The 25,864-nt window shown below is 41.5% G+C and overlaps 1 protein-coding gene across 3 annotated transcripts in view; it reads right to left on the reverse strand.

Annotated features, from left to right (window-relative positions):
• The window catches only part of LOC106578252 (rab11 family-interacting protein 3), a 140,126-nt gene that overhangs the window by 107,858 nt on the left and 6,404 nt on the right, over nt 1-25,864 (reverse strand). For all 3 annotated transcript variants that reach the window (XM_014156908.2, XM_014156909.2, XM_014156910.2), the window contains one exon: nt 4,063-4,156. In XM_014156908.2, coding sequence (XP_014012383.1) covers nt 4,063-4,156 — 94 coding nt within the window. The remainder of the gene's footprint in view (nt 1-4,062; nt 4,157-25,864) is intronic.

The raw sequence follows: 25,864 nt of genomic DNA on the forward strand, positions 1-25,864 counted from the left end.
ATGCGGTCGGCATTTGATAGTGAGGAATTCTAAGTCAGGTGAACAAAAGTCTCTGATGTCTCTCTGGAAGGCAACCCTTGCTCGGATTTCGTCTACCTTGTTGTCAAGAGACTGGACATTGGCGAGTAGTATGCTCGGGAGGGGTGCACGATGTGCCCGTCTACGTAGCCTGACCATAAGACCGCTCCGTCTGCCCCTTCTGCGGCGCCGTTGTTTTGGCTCGCCGGCTGGGATCCGTCCATTGTCCTGGGTGGTAGGCCAAACAGAGGATCCGCTTCGGGTTTGTCGTATTCCTGGTCGTCATGTTGGTCACTTGACGTTGCTCTCCATATTGTTAGAAGTAGCAGACTTAGTGAGTTGATAGAAATTGCAAATAGTTTAAATGGTGTATTAGAGTCGGTCAACAATACAGATACTTACGGATTGACTAGGGCTGTTACAGTGACCGTATTACCACCACACCGGTGGTCACAAGTCATGACGGCAGTCAAATTCCACGTGACCGCTTAGTCACGGTAATTCGGCTTCTCCAAGCTCTGATGCTGCTGAATGTGATTAGAAGCATACCAAACTTGCTAATTGCCTGGTACCCCACACTCTATTGTCCCTCTAATCAATCTGACATCAATGCAAATGTTTAGAAACTCTAAATCAAACACTTCATGAGAGACTATTAGCTGATGTTGCGCAACATTTCTATAGGCTATGCAATTGCGTGAGAAAACAGAGCGAATACCTCTACTGAAAAGAGGAGGATCAGCATTCTATAGTGTCATGACTCTCTCCTGGGTGAGGATCGAAAGTGCCAGATCAGCTTGGCAAATGGCTGACAGATAGCCAGCCAGCCAGCCAGCCAGCCAGCCAGCCAGCCAGCCAGCCCCCCCCCTCTCCCCTGACACCTTAACATCCGGTCATATATTGTGTGTTGCAAAAGGGCCTTTCCTGCCCTTCAGTATTGGGAAAGGAATGTGCTTGGTGTAGACAGAGACTCTTGCCGCCAAAACCTTTTTCTCCAAAAATATGAACATGGGAACATTATTTCTGACATCTGAATGTTAACTTGGCTTTCGAAGACCTTAGAAAGGCAGGGTAGGATAGATATAGGTCTGTAGCAGTTTGGGTCTAGAGTGTCTCCACCTTTGAAGAGGGTGATGATCGCGGCAGCTTTCCAATCTTTGGGAATCTCAGACGATACGAAAGAGAGGTTGAACAGGCTAGTAATAGGGGTTGCAACAATTTTGTCAGATAATTTTAGAAAGAAAGGGTCCAGATTGTCTAGCCCAGCTGATTTGTAGGGGTCCAGATTTTGCAGCTCTTTCAGAATGTCAGCTGACTGGATTTGGGAGAAGGAGAAATGGGGAAGGCTTGGGCGAGTTGCTGTAGGGGGTGCAGGGCTGTTGACCGGGGTAGGGGTAGCCAGGTGGAAAGCATGCCCAGCCGTAGAACAATGCTTGTTGAAATTCTCAATTATAGTGGATTTATCGGTGGTGACTGTGTTTCCTAGCCTCAGTGCAGTGGGCAGCTGGGAGGAGGTGCTCTTATTCTCCATGGACTTTACAGTGTTCCAGAACTTTTTTGAACTTGTGCAACAGGAAGCAAATTTCTGTTTGAAAAAGCTAGCATTAGCTTTCCTAACTGCCTGTGTATATTGGTTCCTAACTTCCCTGAAAAGTTGCATATCACGGGGGCTATTCGATGCTAATGCAGTACGCCACAGGATGTTTTTGTGCTGGTCAAGGGCGGTCAGGTCTGGAGTGAACCAAGGGCAATATCTGTTCCTGGTTCTACATTTTTTTGAATGGGGCATGCTTATTTAAGATAAGCGAATCTACGAAAGCACCCGAATGTCCATTGAGAACGCACATCGACTATACCATTTACCTAAGAATGATGTGAATAATCAAGTCAATAAACATTGGGTAGTTAGTTTGCCTATAGTTAATATATTGGCAAGTTTGATGTATAAGTAGCCAACTAACGTTAGGTAGCTAGCTAACATACATACTGGACATGCTGTAATGATATGCTATGTGGCTCTTAACTTCTATGGGCTAGGTGGGACGCTTGCGTCCCACCTACTCAACAGCCAGTGTAATCCCGTGGCGCGTTATTCAAATACCTAAAAAATGCTAAAACTTCAATTTTTCAAACATATGACTATTTTACACCATTTTAAAGACAAGACTCTCGTTAATCTAACCACACTGTCCGATTTCAAAAAGGCTTTACAACGAAAGCAAAACATTAGATTATGTCAGCAGAGTACCCAGCCAGAAATAATCAGACACCCATTTTTCAAGCTAGCATATAATGTCACATAAACCCAAACCACAGCTAAATGCAGCACTAACCTTTGGTGATCTTCATCAGATGACAACCCTAGGACATTATGTTATACTATACATGCATGTTTTGTTCAATCAAGTTCATATTTATATCAAAAACCAGCTTTTTACATTAGCATGTGACTAGCATGTGACTAGCATTCCCACCGAACACTGCCGGTGAATTTACTAAATTACTCACGATAAACGTTCACAAAAAGCATAACAATTATTTTAAGAATTATAGATACAGAACTCCTCTATGCACTCGATATGTCCGATTTTAAAATAGCTTTTCGGTGAAAGCACATTTTGAAATATTCTCAGTAGATAGCCTGGCATCACAGGGCTAGCTATTTAGACACCCAGCAAGTTTAGCACTCACCAAAGTCAGATTTACTATAAGAAAAATGTTATTACCTTTGCTGTTCTTCGTCAGAATGCACTCCCAGGACTTCTACTTCAATAACAAATGTTGGTTTGGTCCCAAATAATCCATTGTTATATCCAAATAGCGGCGTTTTGTTTGTGCGTTCAAGACACTATCCGAAAGGGTAAATAAGGGTGACGAGCATGGCGCATTTCGTGACAAAAAAATTCTAAATATTCCATTACCGTACTTCGAAGCATGTCAACCGCTGTTTAAAATCAATTTTTATGCCATTTTTCTCGTAAAAAAGCGATAATATTCCGACCGGGAAAGCCTGTATACGTACAAAGAGAGAGAAAATAAATACATCTCGTGCCCTCGTGCACGAGCGTGAGTCTCAGAGTACTCTGACCAGCCACTATCCAAACGCGATAATGTGTTTCAGCCAGAGGCTGCCTCGATATCATTCAGCTTTTTCCCGGGTTCTGAGAGCCTATGGGAGCCGTAGGAAGTGTCACGTTACGGCAAAGATCCTCAGTCTTCAATAAAAAGATATTCTAGTTACTGGGCAGGAGTAGTAACCAGATTAAATCGGGTACGTTTTTTATCCGGCCGTGTCAATACTGCCCCCTAGCCCTAACAGGTTAAGGACAGCGTAGCGAACAAATTGTCAGCCAACATAACGTGTAAGGTAACTTATTTGAAAAGGAATTACTTTATTACATTGCTTAACATTTGTCATAATTAGTTAAAGCAATGAATTTGTATCCGCTATCATTGGACTTAGGCTGCATATCTTGCGCCATTTTCTTCAAATCTGAAAATGATGTGAAGCCACGACCATTTCCTGAAGAATTGCATTATGGGCCCTAAAGTAGAGAAATAGTGTCCTTTGCGTGTATACTTCATATTTTGGCAAATTTAGTACGACATCCGGGAACTTTTGGCATACTAACTATATCCATACTATGACCATTAAGCATACTATAAACTCAATTCACGACACAAATAGTACAGTTAGTGTGGGTAGTATGAGTATCGAACACAGCATATATCTTTTTTACTTTTTAAAATGTAGATGTTCCAAAGGCCTGCATCAGTGGCATGTTGGCGATGCCAGGAGATGCTTAATGTGTTTATGTTAATTACCGGTCAATTACCGTGAGACAGGCAGTTATTTGCTTGACAATCACCGGCTGACAAAATTTCATGACCACCACAGCCCTAGGATTGACAAAAGATGCCAGACAATAGGACAAAATGGGGCATGTCAGTCAAGAGCACATCCGTCTAATTTTCCAAATAAAAGTCCAACTATGATGGTAATCATCGTCATCCCAGCTTCGAAAGGAAGATCCTCTGACTCACTTCCATTGCTGATGGCCGTTATTCCTCGATAGAAGTCCTCAAAGCTGATCACCCCCAGCCCACTGGGATCCAGGAACTTGGTCAGATCCTTCACCTGTAATATAGAGACAACCATGAGAGAGACCTTTCAAACACAATCATAAAGCTCACTTCACACTATAATTAAATCAGCTTTCTTGCCCGAATGCTTTATGAATAAATCTGATTGCATTCTGTCCAAATGAACGTGATGTAACAGGCAATGAGCACACAGGGTAAAACTGAGCAAACTGAATTAACCTGTTATGGATAGGGGGCAGTATTTTCACGGCCGGATAAAAAAACGTACCCGATTTAATCTGATTATTACTCCTGCCCAGAAACTAGAATATGCATATAATTATTAGCTTTGGATAGGAAGCGCCAAACAGGAAGCGCCCTCTCTGACCATTTCTTGATCATCTCTATCCAAAACAGGGGATCTCTGCTGTAACGTGACACTTCCTACGGCTCCCATAGGCTCTCAGAAGGCGGCAAAAAGCTGAATGATGTCTTTGCAGGCCCTGGCTGAAAAACACTAGCGCATTTAGATAGTGGTCGATCAGAGAACAGAGACTGGAGGCGCGTGCACGAGGCGACACCATGTTGTTATTCTTTCGTCTTTGAACGAAAACAACGACTCCCGGTCGGAATATTATCGCTTTTTTACGAGAAGAATAGCATAAAAATTGATTTTAAACAGCGGTTGGATAGTGTTTTGAACGCACGAACAAAACGCCGCTATTTGGATATAACTATGGATTATTTTGATGGATTATTTTGAACTAAACCAACATTTGTTATTGAAGTAGAAGTCCTGGGAGTGCATTCTGACGAAGAACAGCAAAGGTAATCCAATTTTTCTTATAGTAAATCTGAGTTTGGTGGGGGTCAAACTTGGTGGGTGTCAAAATAGCTAGCCTGTGATGGCGAGCTATCTACTCAGAATATTGCAAAATGTGCTTTCACCGAAAAGCTATTTTAAAATCGGACACCTCGATTGCATAAAGGAGTTCTGTATCTATAATTCTTTAAATAATTATGTTTTTTGTGAACGTTTATCGTGAGTAATTTAGTAAATTCACCGGAAGTGTTCGGTGGGAATGCTAGTTCTGAACTTCACATGCTAATGTAAAAAGCTGTTTTTTGATATAAATATGAACTTGATTGAACAAAACATGCATGTATTGTATAACAATGTCCTAGGCGTGTCATCTGATGAAAATCATCAAAGGTTAGTGCTGCATTTAGCTGTGGTTTTGTTTTTTGTGACATTATATGCTAGCTTGAAAAATGGGTGTCTGATTATTTCTGGCTGGGTACTCTGCTGACATAATCTAATGTTTTGCTTTCGCTGTAAAGCCTTTTTGAAATCGGACAGTGTGGTTAGATAAAGGAGAGTCTTGTCTTTAAAATGGTGTAAAATAGTCATATGTTTGAAAAATTGAAGTTTGGGGATTTTTTAGGAATTTGTAATTCGCGCCACGCCTATCATTGGATATTGGAGCAGGTGTTCCGCTAGATGTAAGAGGAAACAGGGGACAGCATCCACATTGAAAGGTTGTGGCTTTGCTATCTCAGAGTACATCTGAAAATGGACTACCTAAAACGACTGATATTTCATTGAGCTCAGTCACGTCATGGAAATATGTCTAGGGCTGTAAAAACATCCTTGAAAATCGTCAAAATCACAAAACTGTCTCACTGAGGCTTCTGTGGTTAAGATACTTGAACTGTTATGTTTCTTTCCAAGATGAGACAATAGGAACCAATACAAAAGTTATTTGTTTCTGCACACGTAGACATTGATTTCTTAACTCTTTTATAAAATGTACATAGAAATGTGTGTCTCAATTTTACAGGGTTGCAGTGTCCTCAGACAAGGTAACCAGGGTAACACAGAAACAAAACCTTGCTACACAACTTGAAATTCACAACTTGCAGCAATAAAGATTTATATAACCAAAGACAGAGTGTGCACCTAACCCGGCACTCAAATGACAAGACACTGTACAATCAATCAGTTATTTGATGTCCCACAACCATTCCCCGGGTAACCTGGCAACAAGTGAGGTGGTATCCAGGGAGATAGGCCTACAAGTGTGTGTGCTTTACACCTCAATGATGTATTAGGCATAGACCTCAAGAGCATTGTAGACCTTATAGCCTTATAGACATTGTCTTGGAATGTTTGGAATGCACTTCATTGTTTTAGTTTCTTAAGAATAGGCTCAGAAGAAGAATCACTTCTAGTTGTGACCCAATGTCTTAATTTTTGGGGGGGTTAAGTTTAAAAGTCGTTCCCTGGAGCTTTAACCGTGGCGCCCTTGGCAACCCAGAATATGATCAGGCTTTTCCTAGAAATGAGAGATACAAATGACGTATGTTGCGATTAAACATGTCCCATACTCATTACGGTGTCATTCCATGCATGTATCATTTACAACAAGCTGGGAGGGTAAGGAAGTTTGTGGGCAAAACACAAGCGGAGGCCTTGGGAAAACCTTCAACTTCAACATGAGAATAGATGACACAAAACCAAAGTACAACCCTGACTGGGCTTTAACTTTTTTGAATAGGCATTCCTGTTCTGCACTTTTGTATCAGTTACATACACCCAAACAGTCGATCTGCTTAGAAAACATGAGCTCCATCTCTAACAGCTTACACTCGTGGCCAAAAGTTTTGAGAATGACACAAATATTAATTTCCACAAAGTTTGCTGCTTCAGTGTCTTTAGATATTTTTGTCAGATGTTACTATGGAATACTGAAGTATAATTACAAGCATTTCATAAGTGTCAAAGGTTTTTATTGACAATTACATGAAGTTGATGCAAAGAGTCAATATTTGCAGGGTTGACACTTCTTTTTCAAGACCTCTGCAATCCGCCCTGGCATGCTGTCAATTAACTTCTGGGCCACATCCTGACTATTGGCAGCCCATTCTTGCATAATCAATGCTTGGAGTTTGTCAGAATTTGTGGGTTTTTGTTTGTCCACCCGCCTCTTGAGGACTGACCTCAAGTTATCAATGTGATTAAGGTCTGGGGAGTTTCCTGGCCATGGACCCAAAATATTGATGTTTGTTCCCCGAGCCACTTAGTTATCCCTTTTGCCTTATGGCAAGGTACTCCATCAAGCTGGAAAATGCATTGTTCGTCCCCAAACTGTTCCTGGAAGGTTGGGAGAAGTTGCTCTCGGAGGATGTGTTGGTACCATTCTTTCTTAGGCAAAATTGTGAGTGAGCCCACTCCCTTGGCTGAGAAGCAACCCCACACATGAATGGTCTCAGCATGCTTTACTGTTGGCATGACACAGGACTAATGGTAGCGCTCACCTTGTCTTCTCCGGACAAGCTTTTTTCCGGATGCCCCAAACAATCTTGAAAGGGGATTCATCAGAGACAATGACTTTACCCCAGTCCTCAGCAGTCCAATCCCTGTACCTTTTGCAGAATATCAGTCTGTCCCTGATGTTTTTCCTGGAGAGAAGTGGCTTCTTTGCTGCCCTTCTTTACACCAGGCCATCCTCCAAAAGTCTTCGCCTCACTGTGCGTGCAGATGCACTCACACCTGCCTGCTACCATTCCTGAGCAAGCTCTGTACTGGTGGTACTTTAGGAGACGGTCCTGGCACTTGCTGGAGTTTCTTGGGTGCCATGAAGCCTTCTTCACAACAATTGAACCGCTCTCCTTGAAGTTCTTGATGATCCGATAAATGGTTGATTTAGGTGCAATCTTACTGGCAGCAATATTCTTGCCTGTGAAGCCCTTTTTGTGCAAAGCAATGATGACGGCACGTGTTTCCTTGCAGTTAACCATTGCTGTGTTAACGAGAGAATCACAAATGCAGTGGAAATGTTTTTGGGGGATTCAGTTCATTTGCATGGCAAAGAGGGACTTTGCAATTAATTGCAATTCATCTGATCACTCTTCATAACATTCTGGAGTATATGCAAATTGCCATCATACAAACTGAGGCAGCAGACTTTGTGAAAATGTATATTTGTGTCATTCTCAAAACTTTTGGCCACGGCTGTAGAGAGGGAGCAGCTGAAACTCTTAGCAAACTGTGGATTGACTAAGATTTACAGCCCTCAAGGTGATATGTTTCCAGCTAATCGATTAAACTCAGCTGACGTTTTAGAGGCGTGATGGGAGCGGTATGCCTTGTTTTGTGGTTTAACACTAAAATGATGTAAGAGTTCAGCTTAAATGTTACAGTCAAGCTCTTCCTGCTCCCCATCTCTGTTATGCAAATCTTCCATAAATTAGGTTGACCAGTGAATAGATGGGTTGTTTAGCGGTTGCAGATATTTTAACAGCAGTAAATGAGATGGAGGTTGACATTTCAGAGGTGAGTGGGTGTTCCCCTGCAACTGACACTTACTCTTGTGTTACTGACTTGTTGCACCCTCGACAACTACTATGATTATTATTATTTGACAACACTGGTCATTTATGAACATTTGAACATCTAGGCCATGTGCTGTTATAATCTCCACCCGGCACAGCCAGAAGAGGACTGGCCACCCCTCATTGCCTCGTTCCTCTCTAGGTTTCTTCCTAGGTTTTGGCCTTTCTAGGGAGTTTTTCCTAGCCACCGTGCTTCTACACCTGCATTGCTTGCTGTTTGGGGTTTTAGGCTGGGTTTCTGTACAGCACTTTGTGATATCAGCTGATGTAAGAAGGGCTATATAAATACATTTGATTTGAATGGAGCTTTTTACTTGATTCTCCTCAGAACAGGCCAGTCGACCTGAGGGCAGAGTCACTATAACAGACAGGAAACGCCTCTCTTCACACCTCGAGTAAGAGAGTGGGTGAGACCAGCATCCATCTACCAATAGGTGCCCTTCTTTACGAGGCATTGCAAAACCTCCCAGGTCTTCGTGGTTTCATCTGTTTGAAATTCACTGCCTGATTGAAGGACCTTACAGATAATTGTATGTGAGGGGTACAGAGATGAGGTAGTCATTCAAAAACCTTAAATATGCACTATGCAGAAATCATGCCGCCATTTCCTGGATGCTAAAATTCTAATTATTCGCTTAATTTCAGTTCATGTGACAAAATAAGCAAGAATAGTGTAGAGAATCATTCTACCATCGCTGTGAAATATCTTTTCCATAACCAAAAATATTTTATTTTCAGATGTTTGAAGCTAGTGTACAAAACTGAAAGTAAAAAACTAAACTTAAGGGAAACATAGAAAAAGCGCACATAGAAAAGATATACCACTTCTTATTCTTGATTTCAATGAGAATGACAGATCCATAACATACGTTTCTATTTGAGTTTGGACAGGTCGCCCAAACATTTACATATTGCAGCTTTAAACACTATTATCGCACACAGTGGGAGTCCATGCAAATTATTATGTGACTTGTTAAGCAAATTGTTACTCCTCAACATATTTAGGCTTGCCATAACAAAACTTAGACTCAAGACATCCCCTTTTCATGTTTAATTAATTTGTAATAATAAAAAAAAAACATGAATCCACTTTGGCATCATGGGGTATTGTGTGTAGGCCAGTGACAAAAAAGCTATATTTAATCCATTTTAAATTCAGGCTGTACACAACAAAATTTTGAAAAGTCAAGGGGTGTGAATACTTTCTGAAGGCACTGTATTATCTGTCCTCTTCTTGTTCTTGTTCACTGTTCTCTCCTCCCACTCATCCACACTGTTTCCTTATTGTCACACCACAAGATCACTAGCTCCTCTTCCTGGAATAATTCCGGGGTGGGATTTGCATTCAACTCTGAGGCCCCATTAAAGGATCACGACAACAATGCAAATATCAGATATCTGATATCACACCATACATGCAAATTCTTCACCCATCTACAATGATCAATTCAGGGAATGTCCTATACATGACGAGCAGTGTGAAGTTAGCTAGGCTAGAAATGAATTCTCCTCTGCTCAGACCTACTTGTGAAACATTTTTGGTTACACACAAGAGACTTGCCAAGAGCTTTCACCACAAGGAAAATAAAATTATTTGTGAAGCTTACAGGCACAATAAAAAGCCACAAGGAATGATGACATTTACAACATTCAGAAGATTAGTTGCTATTAACAAACTTTATAGGCCCACACTGTTATGCTTAATGCCTTTATGGACCTTTTTAGGCTAGATTTTGTTTATGGCATGGCATCTCACTCATTCACATGAATTATGGTGCAGACACCAGAAAGAGCTGAGCATTTCTGCAACCTCATTATTGAGAAGCTTGTATTACCGCTGAGCAAGGAGGGAATAACCAAGCTTTACCTGTATATAGGTCAGGCCTAGTCCTATTGTCCTTTTAACAAAACCAAAATGGAATTTTGAAATCACTAACTCTTGATAGCTAAGTTATATGGGCTCTATATGGCTGTCTTGCCTACAGGATGGAAAATTTGTGTTAACTAGGCCAGATACCATACAGTCCTTGAATCAACAACCCCAAATCCACTCAAAAGGTCATTACATATCATTATTCAAATTCTGGAGGTAAGTCTACTGCTTGATTACTTTCCTAAATTATGAAAGCAAACAAGTCTGAGCCTCTTTTTCTTTCTATAGTCACGATAGGCCAGGCGGACATCTGAGTAGCAATTGAATTAGCTGTGAAGGGCACAAACTAGCCCACAGCTCTTGGAAACCAGACATGTAAATACCGCAGCTCATTACAAGACACTGAGGTTATCAATCTGCACAATGTGGTTTGCGATCCAAAACAAATCCTTGAGAAACATAGACGCAAGGAAACCTCAAGGATACTACGGAGCTTCAAGTGGAAGAGTCCATCAGAAACCAAACACCATGGAATAACACCACGTTAGTCTACACCAGCGAACTGGGAAGGTTTATAAAATGTCATGTTAATTTATCTTGTGCCACAAAAACACAATATGGTACCTCACGGTGATGGTCGAGAGTGAAGCAGCTACCTCCCTCTCAGAAAATGTGGTCATGGGCAGATGACGGTACCATACCCATTACAGCCCCTCTGAGTCAGGGGGATACATTCTACTCTTAACCTGTTATGGCTAGGGGGCAGTATTTTCACGGCTGGATAAAAAACGTACCCGATTTAATCTGGTTACCACTCCTACCCAGTAACTAGAATATGCATATACTTATTACATATGGATAGAAAACACCCTAAAGTTTCTAAAACTGTTTGAATGGTGTCTGTGAGTATAACAGAACTCATATGGCAGCCCAGAATCTGAGAAGGTTTCATTCAGGAAGTGGCCTGTCTGACAAGGTGTCGTTCTTCTTGTCTCTGTTTATTGAAGAGTGAGGATCTTAGCTGTCCCGTGACACTTCCTACGGCTGCCATAGGGTCTCAGAAGGCGGTAAAAAGCTGAATCGTGGCTTTGCAGGCTCTGGCTGAAAAAAAGTAGCGCGTTTGGGTAGTGGCTGGTTACAGTACTGTGAGACTCAGGCTCGTGCCCGTGTCGACCGAAAGCTTTGTTTACTTTCCTCTGTTTAGCTAAATGGACATTCCCAGTCGGAATTCTATCGCTTTTTTACGAGAAAAATGGCGTAAAAATGGATTTTAAACAGCGGTTGACATGCTTCGAAGTACGGTAATGGAATATTTAGATTTTTTTTGTCACGAATTGCGCCATGCGCGCAACCCTTATTTAACCTTTCAGATAATGTCTGGAACGCACGAACAAAACGGCGCAATTTGGATATAACGATGGATTATTTTGGACCAAACCAACATTTGTTATTGAAGTAGCAGTCCTGGGAGTGCATTCTGACGAAGACAACAAAAGGTAATCAAACTTTTATAATAGTAAATCTGATTTTGGTGAAGGCTAAACCTGCCGGGTGTCTAAATAGCTAGCCCGTGATGCCTGGGCTATGTACTTAGAATATTGCAAAATGTGCTTTCACCAAAAAGCTATTTTAAAATCGGACATATCGAGTGCATAGAGGAGTTCTGTATCTATAATTCTTAAAATAATTGTTATGCTTTTTGTGAACGTTTATCGTGAGTAATTTAGTAAATTGTTAGCAAATTCCCTGGAAGTTTGCGGGGGGTATGCTAGTTCTGAACGTCACATGCTAATGTAAAAAGCTGTTTTTTGATACAAATATGAACTTGATTGAACAAAACATGCATGTATTGTATAACATAATGTCCTAGGTGTGTCATCTGATGAAGATCAAAGGTTAGTGCTGCATTTAGCTGTCTTCTGGGTTTTTGTGACATTATATGCTAGCTTGAAAAATGGGTGTCTGATTATTTCTGGCTTGGTACTCTGCTGACATAATCTAATGTTTTGCTTTCGCTGTAAAGCCTTTTTGAAATCGGACAGTGTGGTTAGATAAAGGAGAGTCTTGTCTTTAAAATGCTGTGAAATAGTCATATGTTTGAAAAATGGAAGTTTTTGTATTTTTGAGGAATTTGTAATTCGCGCCACGCCTATCATTGGATATTGGAGCAGGTGTTCCGCTAGCAGAACGTCTAGATGTAAGAGGTTAATCCTCCCTAACCACTCCGCCTAGGGAGCCATAGATGCCTACGGGGGTGAACAGGGGCGACAGGGGCTCTTTAAAATTGGGGAACGGGGTTAAAATAGGTGATTAGTCAGCCAGCAACAGAGCCTGCTAATCTATCCCATTCCTGTTGGAAACAACCTCCTGTGCATAGAGTTATATGGTTTATTACAATTTGGAATCAATAGTTTTTTGTTTGGTATACATTTTAAAGAGAAAAATCTGAGTCTCTGGTTTGATTCCGTTGCCATATAATTGAAGTTCATAAAATGGCCACACCAACAAAAATCAACTTTTTTCAGCTGAAAGACTATTCCCAGAGCCTACCCATGATTTTGCAAAAAAAGTCAATAAGTCATCGTTTTAGTCAAAGTATGGGCTTGAAAAGAGAAATCCATGTTGTGTGCTTCCTGATAAAATTATGTACATTTAGATCCGACTATACGCGTCTTGTGAGGGCTGGCTTTAGTTAATTTGGAACCACCTATGAAACATGTACAGTTGAAGTCGGAAGTTTACAGACACTTAGGTTGGAGTCATTAAAACTCGTTTTCAACCACTACAAATTTCTTGTTAACAAACTATAGTTTTGCAAGTCGGTTAGGACATGTACTTTGTGCATGACACAAGTCATTTTTCCAACAATTATTTACAAGTCTTGTTCATCCTTGGGAGCAATTTCCAAACGCCTGAAGGTACCACGTTCAGCTGTACAAACAATAGTACACAAGTATAAACACCATGGGACCATGCAGCCGTCATACCGCTCAGGAAGGAGACGTGTTCTGTGTCCTAGAAATGAACGTACTTTGGTGCGAAATGTGCAAATCAATCCCAGAACAACAGCAAAGGACCTTGTGAAGATGCTGGAGGAAACAGGTACTAAAGTATATATATCCACAGTAAAACAAGTCCTATATCAACATAACTCAAAAGGCCATTCAGCAAGGAAGAAGCCACTGCTCCAAAACCGCCATAAAAAAGCCAGACTACGGTTTGCAACTGCACATGGGGACAAATATCGTACTTTTTGGAGAAATGTCCTCTGGTCTGATGAAACAAAAATATAACCGTTTGGCCATAATGAACATCGTTATGTTCGGAGGAAAAAGGGGGAGGCTTGCAAGCCGAAGAACACCATCCCAACCGTGAAGCACGGGGGTGGCAGCATCATGTTGTGGGGGTGCTTTGCTGCAGGAGGGACTGGTGCACTTCACAAAATAGATGGCATCATGAGGCAGAAACATTATGTGGATATATTGAAGCAACATCAAGACAGTCAGGAAGTTAAAGCTTGGTCGCAAATGGGTCTTCCAAATGGACAATGGCCCCAAGCTGTGGCAAAATGGCTTAAGGACAACAAAGTCAAGGTGTTGGAGTGGCCATCACAAAGCCCTGGCCTCAATTCTACAGAAAATCTGTGGGCAGAACTGAAAAAGTGTGTGCAAGCAAGAAGGCCTACAAACCTGACTCAGTTACACCAGCTCTGTCAGGAGGAATGGGCCAAAATTCAAACCAACTTATTGTGGGAAGCTTGTGGAAGGCTACCCAAAACATTTGACCCAAGTTAAACAATTTAAAGGCAATGCTACCAAATACTAATTGAGTGTATGTAAACTTCTGACCCACTGGGAATGTGAATAAAGAAATAAAAGCTGAAATAAATCATTCTCTCTACTATTATTCTGACATTTCACATTCTTAAAATAAAGTGGTTGTCACAACTGTCGATGAAGAGAGTGGACCAAGGTGCAGCGGAGTTAGTGTTCATCATAAAAGGTTTTAATTAAAAAACAAGAGAACACTACCAAAATGAACAAAAACGACAGCGAACAGATTTGCAGGCTAGACAAACAGCAGTGCAAATACAACTACTCACAAGTGAACAAACAAAACACACACCTACTTATAGGACTCCCAATCAGAGCCATCTAGAAACACCTGCCTCCAATTGAGAGTCCAGCACCCAACCTACACATAGAAAACTAACCTAGAACCTACCCATAGAAATACAAACATAAACCTGTGACCAAAAAACCCTGTAATCATAAATAAACTACCCTCTGCCACATCCTGACCAAACTACAATAACCAAATATACTCTATACTGGTCAGGATGTGACAGTGGTGATCCTAACTGACCTAAGACAGGGAATTTTTACTTGGATTTAATATCAGGAATTGTGGAAAAACTGAGTTCAAATGTAAGGTGTATGTAAACTTCCGACTTCAACTGTGCTTGTGTGGACTGATTACTTCCTGTTTACAACCTGGTGCTACATCTTACTGCTGTCTATAATGCACTTAGTTCAATCCGGAGCTGTTGGATGGTCTGACTGAAACGGTGAGTAAGAAAAAAAGCTAATATTATTCTGATGAGCTACTGATGTACACTTGGCTATAGTATGCAGCCTGGCAAGGCACACGTTGACTAGCTTCATGGTTAACTTCAAATTGATAACATTAGCTGGATAGCTAGCGTGTGACATCAAAAGTGGATGAAGACGTGGATAGGTGAAATGTCAGCACAGCTGGGATACATACCCGTTTCTGAAGACATGTTATGCACGGAAGCGCTACAATAGCAGCAAGTGTAGGCCTATGGGTCATTAACAAGTTTAGCTAGCTATAGTATAGGTAACAGTGCGGTGAAGTGAATCCATATGAAGTAGCCAAGTTCATATATATCTCAGTGAGTAAATCACTGCTTTACCAGTACTAACGTGACTGCACCGCTTTTATGTTATCAAACACCAAGGTGTCTCCAAAACTGTAAGGTGCCTATAGTAATAAACCTAGCTGTCAAAGGGAATATGTGCTTGCTGGTAAATGTGATACAAAATACTGCAAATATCAAAACGTGCTAACTACAGTTCAGATAAAGTTATAAGGGCAAAACATCATTATGTTTAATTTGCTAGCTAGCTCGCTTTCAAAGATGAGATTGGGCGTATATAGCTATTGAAACTCGTTAATCCCTAAATGTTTCACTTCTGTGTTTAGCATAGTAACATTCTGTCCTATCCAACAGGCACCAAATGTGTGAACTAATATTAGTGTTGCCTATATGCCATTTTCTCTTAGACTACCCAACCCATCCTCCTCTGCATGGCCACAAGCGTGAAACCATGGCCAAACAGACACCTTCCGCTCCACGGATAACCCTTGAGTATGTCATTGTCAAGTTCATAGAATGTAGGCTATACATTGATCCATGAAAGACAGAAAATGTGTCTATTCACAAACTCCACCTTTGTGTCTGTGTTTCAGGAGTCAACACACAACAACAATTCAGCCTCACTGAAGTTTGTCCAGAAAAATGCAATGTACACATTTATTTCTGTATCTTATTGTGAAAGTTGCCTATGTCACTGTAAATAACTCACACACGCCCAGAAAACAGATAGGATTCTCTCTTTCCCAAAAAATGCAAATCAGGTCACTGTCCATGATTGTCCAAACCTGCTAAAATCCCTACAACACCTATGTGAAGTAGAGTCAGGACTACAAAAACGCTGGACAATCATGGGTGGATTGACCTGGGTGTTGATGCATACATTTACATTACATTTACGTCATTTAGCAGACGCTCTTATCCAGAGCGTCTTACAAATTAGTCCTCTCCTATACTCCCTGTTCATCCACGGCTGCGTGGCCAAGCACTACTCCAACACATTCATCAAGATTGCTGACAACACGACAGTGGTAGGCTTGATCACCAGCAACGATGAGACAGCATACAGGGAGGTGGTCAGTGACCTGGCTAAACCTCTTCCTCAAATGTCAGCAAGAACAAAGAGCTTATCATGGACTACAGGAAACGGGGCTACAGTGGAGCGGGTCGAGAGCTTCAAGTTCCTTGGTGTCCAAATAACTAAGGACTTAAAATGGTCCACACGGACAATTGCACAGTCGTGAAGGCACGACAGCGCCTCTTCCCCTTCAGGATGTTCAAAAGGTTTGGCATGGGCCCTCAAATCCCCCCCAAAATACTATACAGCTGTACCATTGAGAGCATCATAACTGGCTGCATCATTGATTGGTATGGCAATAGCACCGCCCTCAATTGCATGGCGCTAAAGAGAGTGGTGCGGAAAGCCCAGTATATCACTGGGGCCGAGCTCCCTGCCATCCAGGACCCCTATATCAGGCAGTGTGAAAGGAAGGCCCGGAAAAGCACTAAAGAGTCCAGCCACCCAAGCCATAAACTGTTCTGTCTGCTTCCGCACAGCAAGCAGCGCCGGTGCATCAAGTCTGTCCAACATGCTCCTGAACATCTTCTATCCCCAAGCCATAAGACTGCTAAATAGCAACAAAAAATACAGTGCCTTCAGGAAGTATTCGTACCCCTGGACTTTTTCAACATTTTGTTGTGTTAACAGCCTGCATTCAAAATGAATTAAATATATTTCATTTTCACCCACCTACACACAACACCCCTTAATTTCAAAACTAAAACATGATCAGACATTTTTGCTAATTTACTGAAAATGAAATACAAAAATCTAATTTACATAAAGTATTCACAACCCTGAGTCAATACATGTTAAAATCACCCTTGGCAGTGATTACAGCTGTCAGTCTTTCTGGGAAAGTCTCTAAGAGCTTTGCATGCCGGGATTGTACAAAATTTGCCTATTATTCATTTTTAAATTCTTCAAGCTCTGTCAAATTGGTTGTTGATCATTGCTAGAACCATTTTCAAGTCTTGCCATAGATTATCAAGCAGATTTAAGTCAAAACTGTAAGTCAAAACCACTCCGGAACATTCACTGTCTTCTGAAAGGTGAACTCATCTCCCAGAGTCTGGTGGAAAGCAGACTGAACCAGATTTTCCTCCAAGACTTTGCCTGTGCTAAGAAACTAAAAACCGCTCAGTTCTTAACAACGACAAGCATACCCATAACATGATGCAGCCACCACTATGCTTGAAAATATGGAGAGTGGTACTCAGTAGTTTGTTGTATTGGCTTTGCCCCAAACATTACAAGGATGCCTGTATCTTTGTAGTGACTCGGTGTATTTATACACCATCCAAAGCGTAATTAATAACTTCACCATGCTCGAAAGGGATATTCAATGTCTGCTTTTTATTTTATTTTTACCCAACTACCAATAGGTGTCCTTTGCCAGGCACTGAAACACCTCCCTGGTCTTTGTGGTTGAATCTGTGTTTGAAATTCACTGCTCGACTGAGGGACCTTACAGATAATTGTATGTGCAGGGTACAGAGATGATAGTCATTCAAAAATCATGTTAAACACTATTATTGCACCCAGAGTGAGTCCATGCAACTTATTATGTGACTTAAGCAAATGTTCACTCCTGAACTTGTTTAGGCTTGCCAAAACAATGGGGTTGAATACTTATTGACTCAAGTCATTTCAGCTTTTCATTTTTAATAAAATGTATAGGCTATTGTGTGTAGGCCAGTGCCAAAAAAAATTCTCAATTCAAATTCAGGCTGTAACACAACAAAATGTGGAAAAAGTCAAGGGGCGTGAATACTTTCTGATGGCACCTTAGCTAACAAAATGACTACCTGGACAATTTTAACTGTGCCCCATCGCTATGCACACTCACAGGGCCCTACACACACAAACACTCACTCACTCCATCATTTGCTCACACACATAATATGCACATATATTTATACTGACACACTCACTTAACATACAATCGTATACAGTACATTTGGAAAGTATTCAGACCCCTCGACTTTTTCGACACTGTTACGTTACAGCCTTATTCTAAAATTGATTAAATACAAAATCCTGATCAATCTACACACAATACCCCATAATGAAAAAAAAATAATAATAATAAAAATAAACTTATTTACATAAGTATTCAGACCCTTTGCTGTGAGACTCGAAATATAGCTCAGGTGCATCCTGTTTCCATTGATCATCCTTGAGATGTTTCTACAACATTATTGGAGTTCACCTTTGGTAAATTCAATTGATTGGACATGATTTGGAAAGGGACACACATATCTATATAAGGTCCCACAGTTGACAATGAATGTCAGAGCAAAAACCAAGCCATGAGGTCGAAGGAATTGTCAGTAGAGCTCCGAGATAGAACTGTGTAGAGGCACAGATCTGGGGAAGGGTACCAAAACATGTCTGCAGCATTGAAGGTCCCCAAGAACACAGTGGCCTCCATCATTCTTAAAATGGAAGAAGTTTGGAACCACCCAGATTTTTCCTAGAGCTGGCCACCCGGCCAAACTGAGCAATCGGGGGAGAAGGGCCTTGGTCAGGGAGGTGACCAAGAACCCAATGGTCATTCAGGCAGAGCTTCAGAGTTCCTCTGTGGAGATGGGAGAACCTTCCAGAAGGACAACCATCTCTGCAGCACTCCACCAATCAGGCCTTTATGGTAGAGTGGCCAGACGGAAGCCACTCCTTAGAAATAGGTACATGACAGCCCGCTTGGAGTTTGCCAAAAGGCACAGAAAGGACTCCGATCATGAGAAACAAGATTCTCTGGTCTGATCGAACCAAGATTGAACTATTTGGCCTGAATGCCAAGCGTCACATCTGGAGGAAACCTGGCACCATCTCTACGGTGAAGCATGGTGATGGCAGCATCATGTCTTTCAGCGGCAGGGACTGGGAGACTAGTCAGCATCAAGGGAAAGATGAACGGAGCAAAGTACAGAGAGATCCTTGATGAAAACCTGCTCCAGAGCGCTCAGGACCTCTGACTGGGGTGAAGGTTCACCTTCCAACAGGACAACGGGCCTCATCACACAGCCAAGACAACACAGGAGTGGCTCTGGGACAAGTCTCTGAATGTCCGTGAGTGGCCCAGCCAGAGCCTGGACTTGAACCCGATCAAACACCTCTGGAGAGACCTGTAAATAGCTGTGCAGCGAAGCTCCATATCCAACCTGACAGACAACTCCCCAAATACAGGTGTGCCAAGATTGTAGCATCATACCTAAGAAGACTCAAGGCTGTAATCGCTGCCAAAGGTGCTTCAACAAATTACAGAGTAAAGGGTCTGAATAAATGTAATATTTCTGTTTATTTTTTACAAATTTCAAAAAATCTGTTTTTGGATTGTCATTCTGGGATGTGTGTAGATTAATGAGGGGGGAAAAAACCAATTTAATCAATTTTAGAATAAGGCTGTAATGTACAAAATGTGGAAAAAGTCAAGGGGTCTGAATACTTTCCAAATGCACTGTACACTGCTGCTACTCTGTTTATCTTATATACTAATGCCTAGTCATTTTACCCCTACACATACACTACATGACCAAAAGTATGTAGACACCTGCTCTTTTAAATTCTCATTACAAAATCATGGGCAATTAATATTGAGTTGGTCCCCCTTTTGCTGCTATAACAGCCTCCACTCTTCTGGGAAGGCTTTCCACTAGATGTTGGAACATTGTTGTGGGGACTTGCTTCCATTCAGCCACAAGATCATTAGTGAGGTCAGCACTGATGTTGGGCGATTAGGCCTGGCTCACAGTCGGCGTTCCAATTCATCCCAAAGGTGTTCGATGGGGTTGAGGTCAGGGCTCTGTTCAGGCCAGTCAAGTTCTTCCACACCAATCTCGACAAACCATTTCTGTACAGTGGTTCTTCCTGTAAAAGTTTTGTCATACTGCAGCACACCTTGGCACATTATTTAAGTGTCAGCCATTGTTGCCATTAATGCTAGTTAGTGCTAGTCTGATCACCAGAGGGTATCTTTGAGAAGCATTTGACAGTCTTTAATATTTGCTGTACTAGAGAATTTAAATCCTTTTGTTAGAACATAGTATATGGGATTGATTAAGAAATTTAGCTTAATAAATTTGATTAATATTAAGGTGTTTCTATTCCAAGAAAAACTTAAAACGAAACCCTCAGGGTTTCCGTTAGAAAAATATGGCGCTGTACAACGTGACCGGTCGGGAGTAGGCTACAGTACTAAGAGCAAAATAATCCTAACATTTCCACACCCTAATTGTAGTCTAACCAATACCCAAATGGAGATTCAGTGAAAATAAAAATCTCATTGATTTATCAAGACCAGTCCCAATGCTTGCCTTAGAGCAGCATGAAATGGTGCTGAAATAGTTGCTCACAAGCAGATAGAAGCAATAGGATTTGAAGCAATAGCCTATCTTCAATGTGCTTTAAATGCCACAATGTCACAGATACCTGAACACACACAATTCTTAAAACTCTGAGAAGGGTAATAGGTGATCTGCACTGCATATTAAACTGACATTCTTATTGCTATATTCCACACGTTACTGTGTGTTACGATCCTTTCTCTCTCGCACATGCACAAGCTGTCTTGACCTCTGAATGCTCGGCTATGAAAAGCCAACGGCAATTTACTCTTAAGGTGCTGACCGGTTGCACCCTCTATAACCACAGTTTATATTATTTTACCCTGCTGGTCTATGAATGTTTGAAAATCTTGAAAAATGATCTAGCCTTTATGGCCATGTACTCTTATAATCTCCAACTAGTTCAGATTTAAGTATAACTTTTTTATGACTGACGCCTTTAGTGAGATGCTTTAACATTTAATAATTTCTGCCCTCCGAATTCATATTCATGATATAAATAGGCCAATGTGCACCTTGATATTGGGGGTGCGCCATGCGGTCGTGCCTAACGGGGAATGGGGGTGCGCCATGCAGCCGTGCCTAACGGGGAAAGGGGGGATGGAGCAGGTCAGTCGCAAGCCAGGCGACCTGGAGATCCTTGCTCTGGCAAGAGCCGAAACCACCCTCCTGGCCCAAAACCCTGCGCCCAGGGAAGGGAGAAGAGGAGGGCGTGGGCCCCCACCCTACCCAGTCCTCAGAGAGTCATAGTTACTCTGACCGTTTACCCGTGCTTCATTGGTCTGTTTCGCTTGATGGCCCGTTTTACTATTGTCCTGGGCTTATAGATTGGGTCAATCCTTCATCACATCAACAAAGCATCCTTCACTCATGCTGCCAAACATACCCTCGTAAAACTGACCATCTTACATTTAACATTTACATCATTTCGCAGACGCTCTTATCCAGAGCGACTTACAAATTGGTGCATTCACCTTATGATATCCAGTGGAACAACCACTTTACAATAGTACATCTATATCTTTTTCTGGGGGGGGGGGGGGGGGTAGAAGGATTACTTTATCCTATCCCAGGTATTCCTTAAAGAGGTGGGGTTTCAGGTGTCTACGGAGGGTGGTGATTGACTCCGCTGTCCTGGCGTCGTGAGGGAGCTTGTTCCACCACTGGGGTGCCAGAGCAGCGAACAGTTTTGACTGGGCTGAGCGGTTACTGTGCTTCCGCAGAGGTAGGGGGGCCAGCAGGCCAGAGGTGGATGAACGCAGTGCCCTTGTTTGGGTGTAGGGCCTGATCAGAGCCTGAAGGTATGGAGGTGCCGTCCTCGACATCGGCGATGTCATTTACAAAATAGCCTCCAACACCCTACTCAACAAATTGGATGCAGTTTATCACAGTGCCATCCGTTTTGTCACCAAAGCCCCATATACTACCCACCACTGTGACCTGTACGCTCTCGTTGGCTGGCCCTCGCTTCATACTCGTCACCAAACCCACTGGCTCCAGGTCATCTACAAGACCCTGCTAGGTAAAGTCCCGCCTCATCTCTGCTCGCTGGTCACCATAGCTGCACCCACCCGTAGCACGCGTTCCAGCAGGTATATCTCACTTGTCACCCCCAAAGCCAATTCCTCCTTTGGCCGCCTCTCCTTCCAGTTCTCTGCTGCCAATGACTGGAATGAACTACAAAAATCTCTGAAACTGGAAACACTTATCTCCCTCACTAGCTTTAAGCACCAATTGTCAGAGCAGCTCACAGATCACTGCACATAGCCCATTTATAAATAGCCCAAACAACTACCTCTTCCCCTAATGTATTTATTTATTTATTTTTCTCCTTTGCACCCCAGTATTTCTACTTTGCACACTCATCTACTGTCAAATCTACCATTCCAGTGTTTTAATTGCTTTATTGTATTTATTTCGCCACCATGGCCTATTTATTGCCTTTACCTCCCTTATCTCACCTCATTTGCTCACATTGTATATAGACACATTTTTCTACTGTATTATTGACTATGTTTTTTTACTCCATGTGTAACTGTGTTGTTGTACGTGTCGAACTGCTTTGCTTTATCTTGGCCAGGTCGCAGTTGTAAATGAGAACTTGTTCTCAACTTGCCTACCTGGTTAATTAAATAAAACTGAAATAAAAAATACAAATAAATAAAAAAAGATGAACCGCAACATGTCGGCTAAAGCAATTTAACTCATGAATGCATTTGAAAGTTTTTAATACTGTGATAGTGAAGAGCAAAATTCCTCTCAAGATAATTAACATTACAGTTACACCAACTGGTATGCTAACCACACAACTGTACAAATGGTAAGAGAACTGGTGAAGAAAGTTAACCCTCTACATACACATTTCTTTACCGGAATCTCTAAATGAAAATACTGGCAGATCCATAAAATTTAGAGGATTCTAAATTAATATCTAAGGGGCTTTTATACAATTATAACGCAGGGTTAATAAAAATAACTTTTAAAATGCATATGTTTATTAAGTAGCCTTGCTTGTCTCAGAGCAGTGTGAAACGGTGCTGAAATAGTTGACTACTGCTTGTTGGGGTGGGGGGGGGGATTTTACACAGTACCTGGGCTATTAAACTAATTGTTGGGTAACAGATTGGCTCTCGGAACTCATTAATACACATTACCGTGTGTGTTTTGATATTTTCCCTCTCTCTCTCTCACGCACTTGCTGTCTTGACCTCTGAATACTCGGCTATGAAAAGCCAACTGACATTTACTCCTAACTCTAAAAAGAAAAGTTTCCTGGCGTATCCTTCAGGGGCTTCTTCAAATTGAAACTGTGGGGGAACCCTTATAAGTTCTTCAAAGAACCCTTGATAACGTTTATTAGAAGAACTCCTTATAATGGTTCCTCAAAGAACCTTTTGGGGTTCATTTTTTACTCCCTGTCCAAGATCCCTCCATTATAAAAAAATTATTTTAATAATAACAATAATTATTTAATGAATTGTTTACTTAGTGGCACCACAAACGTGAATTCATATTTACAAAACAAAACACATTACAAAATTGCCACATTTCAGCAGACATGTCAGACCATAATAAAAAATAAGTTTACTTTGTATAGTGCTTTCATTGCAATTTCCAGTGAGACTATTCAAGCCATCGACTCACTGATGGGCGATCGGCAAATACAGTCTGGAATCTGCTGGCAACACAGCACAACATCGCTCTAATCACAGTCAGAAGACAGTTTAAGAAACTTGAGTGGACTTATGAAAAGGCTCTGTAAGACATTATATAGAAGTATATATTTTTTTTACCCTTTATTTCACTAGGCAAGTCAGTTAAAAACAAATTCTTATTTACAATGACGGCCTAACCAGATGACACTGGGCCAATTGTGCGCTGTACTATTGGGACTCCCAATCACAGCCGGATATGATACAGCCTGGATTCGAACCAGGGACTGTAGTGATATCTCTTGCACTGAGATGCAGTGCCTTAGACTGCTGCGCCACTCGGGAGCCATGACCAATATACAGCTCTGGAAAAAATTAACCTCTATGGGCTAGGCGGGACGTAATCGTCCCACCTACGTAACAGCCAGTGTAATCCAGTGGCACGATTTTCAAATACCTTAAAAATCCTATTACTTCAATTTCTCAAACATATGACTATTTTACAGCTATTTAAAGACAAGGTTAATCTAACCACACTGTCCGATTTCAAAAAGGCTTTACAGCGAAAGCAAAACATTAGATTATGTCAGCAGAGTAACCAGCCAGAAATAATCAGACACCCATTTTTCAAGCTAGCATATAATGTCACAAAAACCCAGAAGACAGCTAAATGCAGCACTAACCTTTGATGATCTTCATCAGATGACAACCCTAGGACACCATGTTATACAATACATGCATGTTTTGTTCAATCAAGTTCATATTTATATCAAAAACCAGTTTTTTACATTAGCATGTGACGTTCAGAACTAGCATACCCCCCGCAAACTTCCGGGGCATTTACTAACAATTTAGTAAATTACTCACGATAAACGTTCACAAAAAGCATAACAATTATTTTAAGAATAATAGATACAGAACTCCTCTATGCAGTCGATATGTCCGATTTTAAAATAGCTTTTTGGTGAAAGCACATTTTGCAATATTCTAAGTACATAGCCCAGCCATCACGGGCTAGCTATTTAGACACCCGGCAAGTTTAGCCTTCACCAAAATCAGATTTACTATTATAAAAGTTTGATTACCTTTTGTTGTCTTCGTCAGAATGCACTCCCAGGACTGCTACTTAAATAACAAATGTTGGTTTGGTCCAAAATAATCCATCGTTATATCCGAATAGCGGCGTTTTGTTCGTGCGTCCCAGACACTATCCGAAATGGTAAATCAGGGTCACGCGCATGGCGCAATTCGTGACAAAAAAAATCTAAATATTCCAATACCGTACCTCGAAGCATGTCAACCGCTGTTTAAAATCAATTTTTATGCAATTTATCTCGTAAAAAAGCGATAATATTCCGACCGGGAATCTCCTTTTCGGCAAACAGAGGAAAAAACACAAAGACGGGGGCGACCACTGCACGCGCCTAAGCCCACAGTCCCTTGATCGGCCACTTGACAAAGGCGATAATGTGTTTCAGCCTGGGGCTGAAATGACGACATTCAGGTTTTTCCCGGGCTCTGAGAGCCTATTGGAGCTGTGGGAATTGTCACGTTACCGCAGAGATCCTTTGTAATTGAATGAGATGTCAAAGAAAGACAATAAATGGTCAGACAGGCCACTTCCTGTAAAGGAATCTCTCAGGTTTTGACTTGCCATTTGAGTTCTGTTATACTCACAGACACCATTCAAACAGTTTTAGAAACTTTGGAGTATTTTCTATCCAAAGCCAATAATTATATGCATATTCTAGTTACTGGGCAGGAGTAGTAACCAGATTAAATCGGGTACGTTTTTTATCCAGCCGTGTACTAAACCAGAAATTACCTCTAAATCCAGTGGCATAATCTCAAAATGTTCAATTGATGAACCACTGTATGTACCTCGCTTGTGCACGGGGGCATTGTCATGCTGAAACAGGAAACAGCCTTTCCCAAACTGTTGCCACAAAGTTGGAAGCACAGAACCACTGAATGTACCTCGCTTGTGCACAGGGGCATTGTCATGCTGAAACAGGAAACAGCCTTTCCCAAACTGTTGCC

The sequence above is a fragment of the Salmo salar genome, chromosome ssa19 (assembly GCF_905237065.1).
Source record: "Salmo salar chromosome ssa19, Ssal_v3.1, whole genome shotgun sequence".
Lineage (NCBI taxonomy): Eukaryota > Metazoa > Chordata > Actinopteri > Salmoniformes > Salmonidae > Salmo > Salmo salar.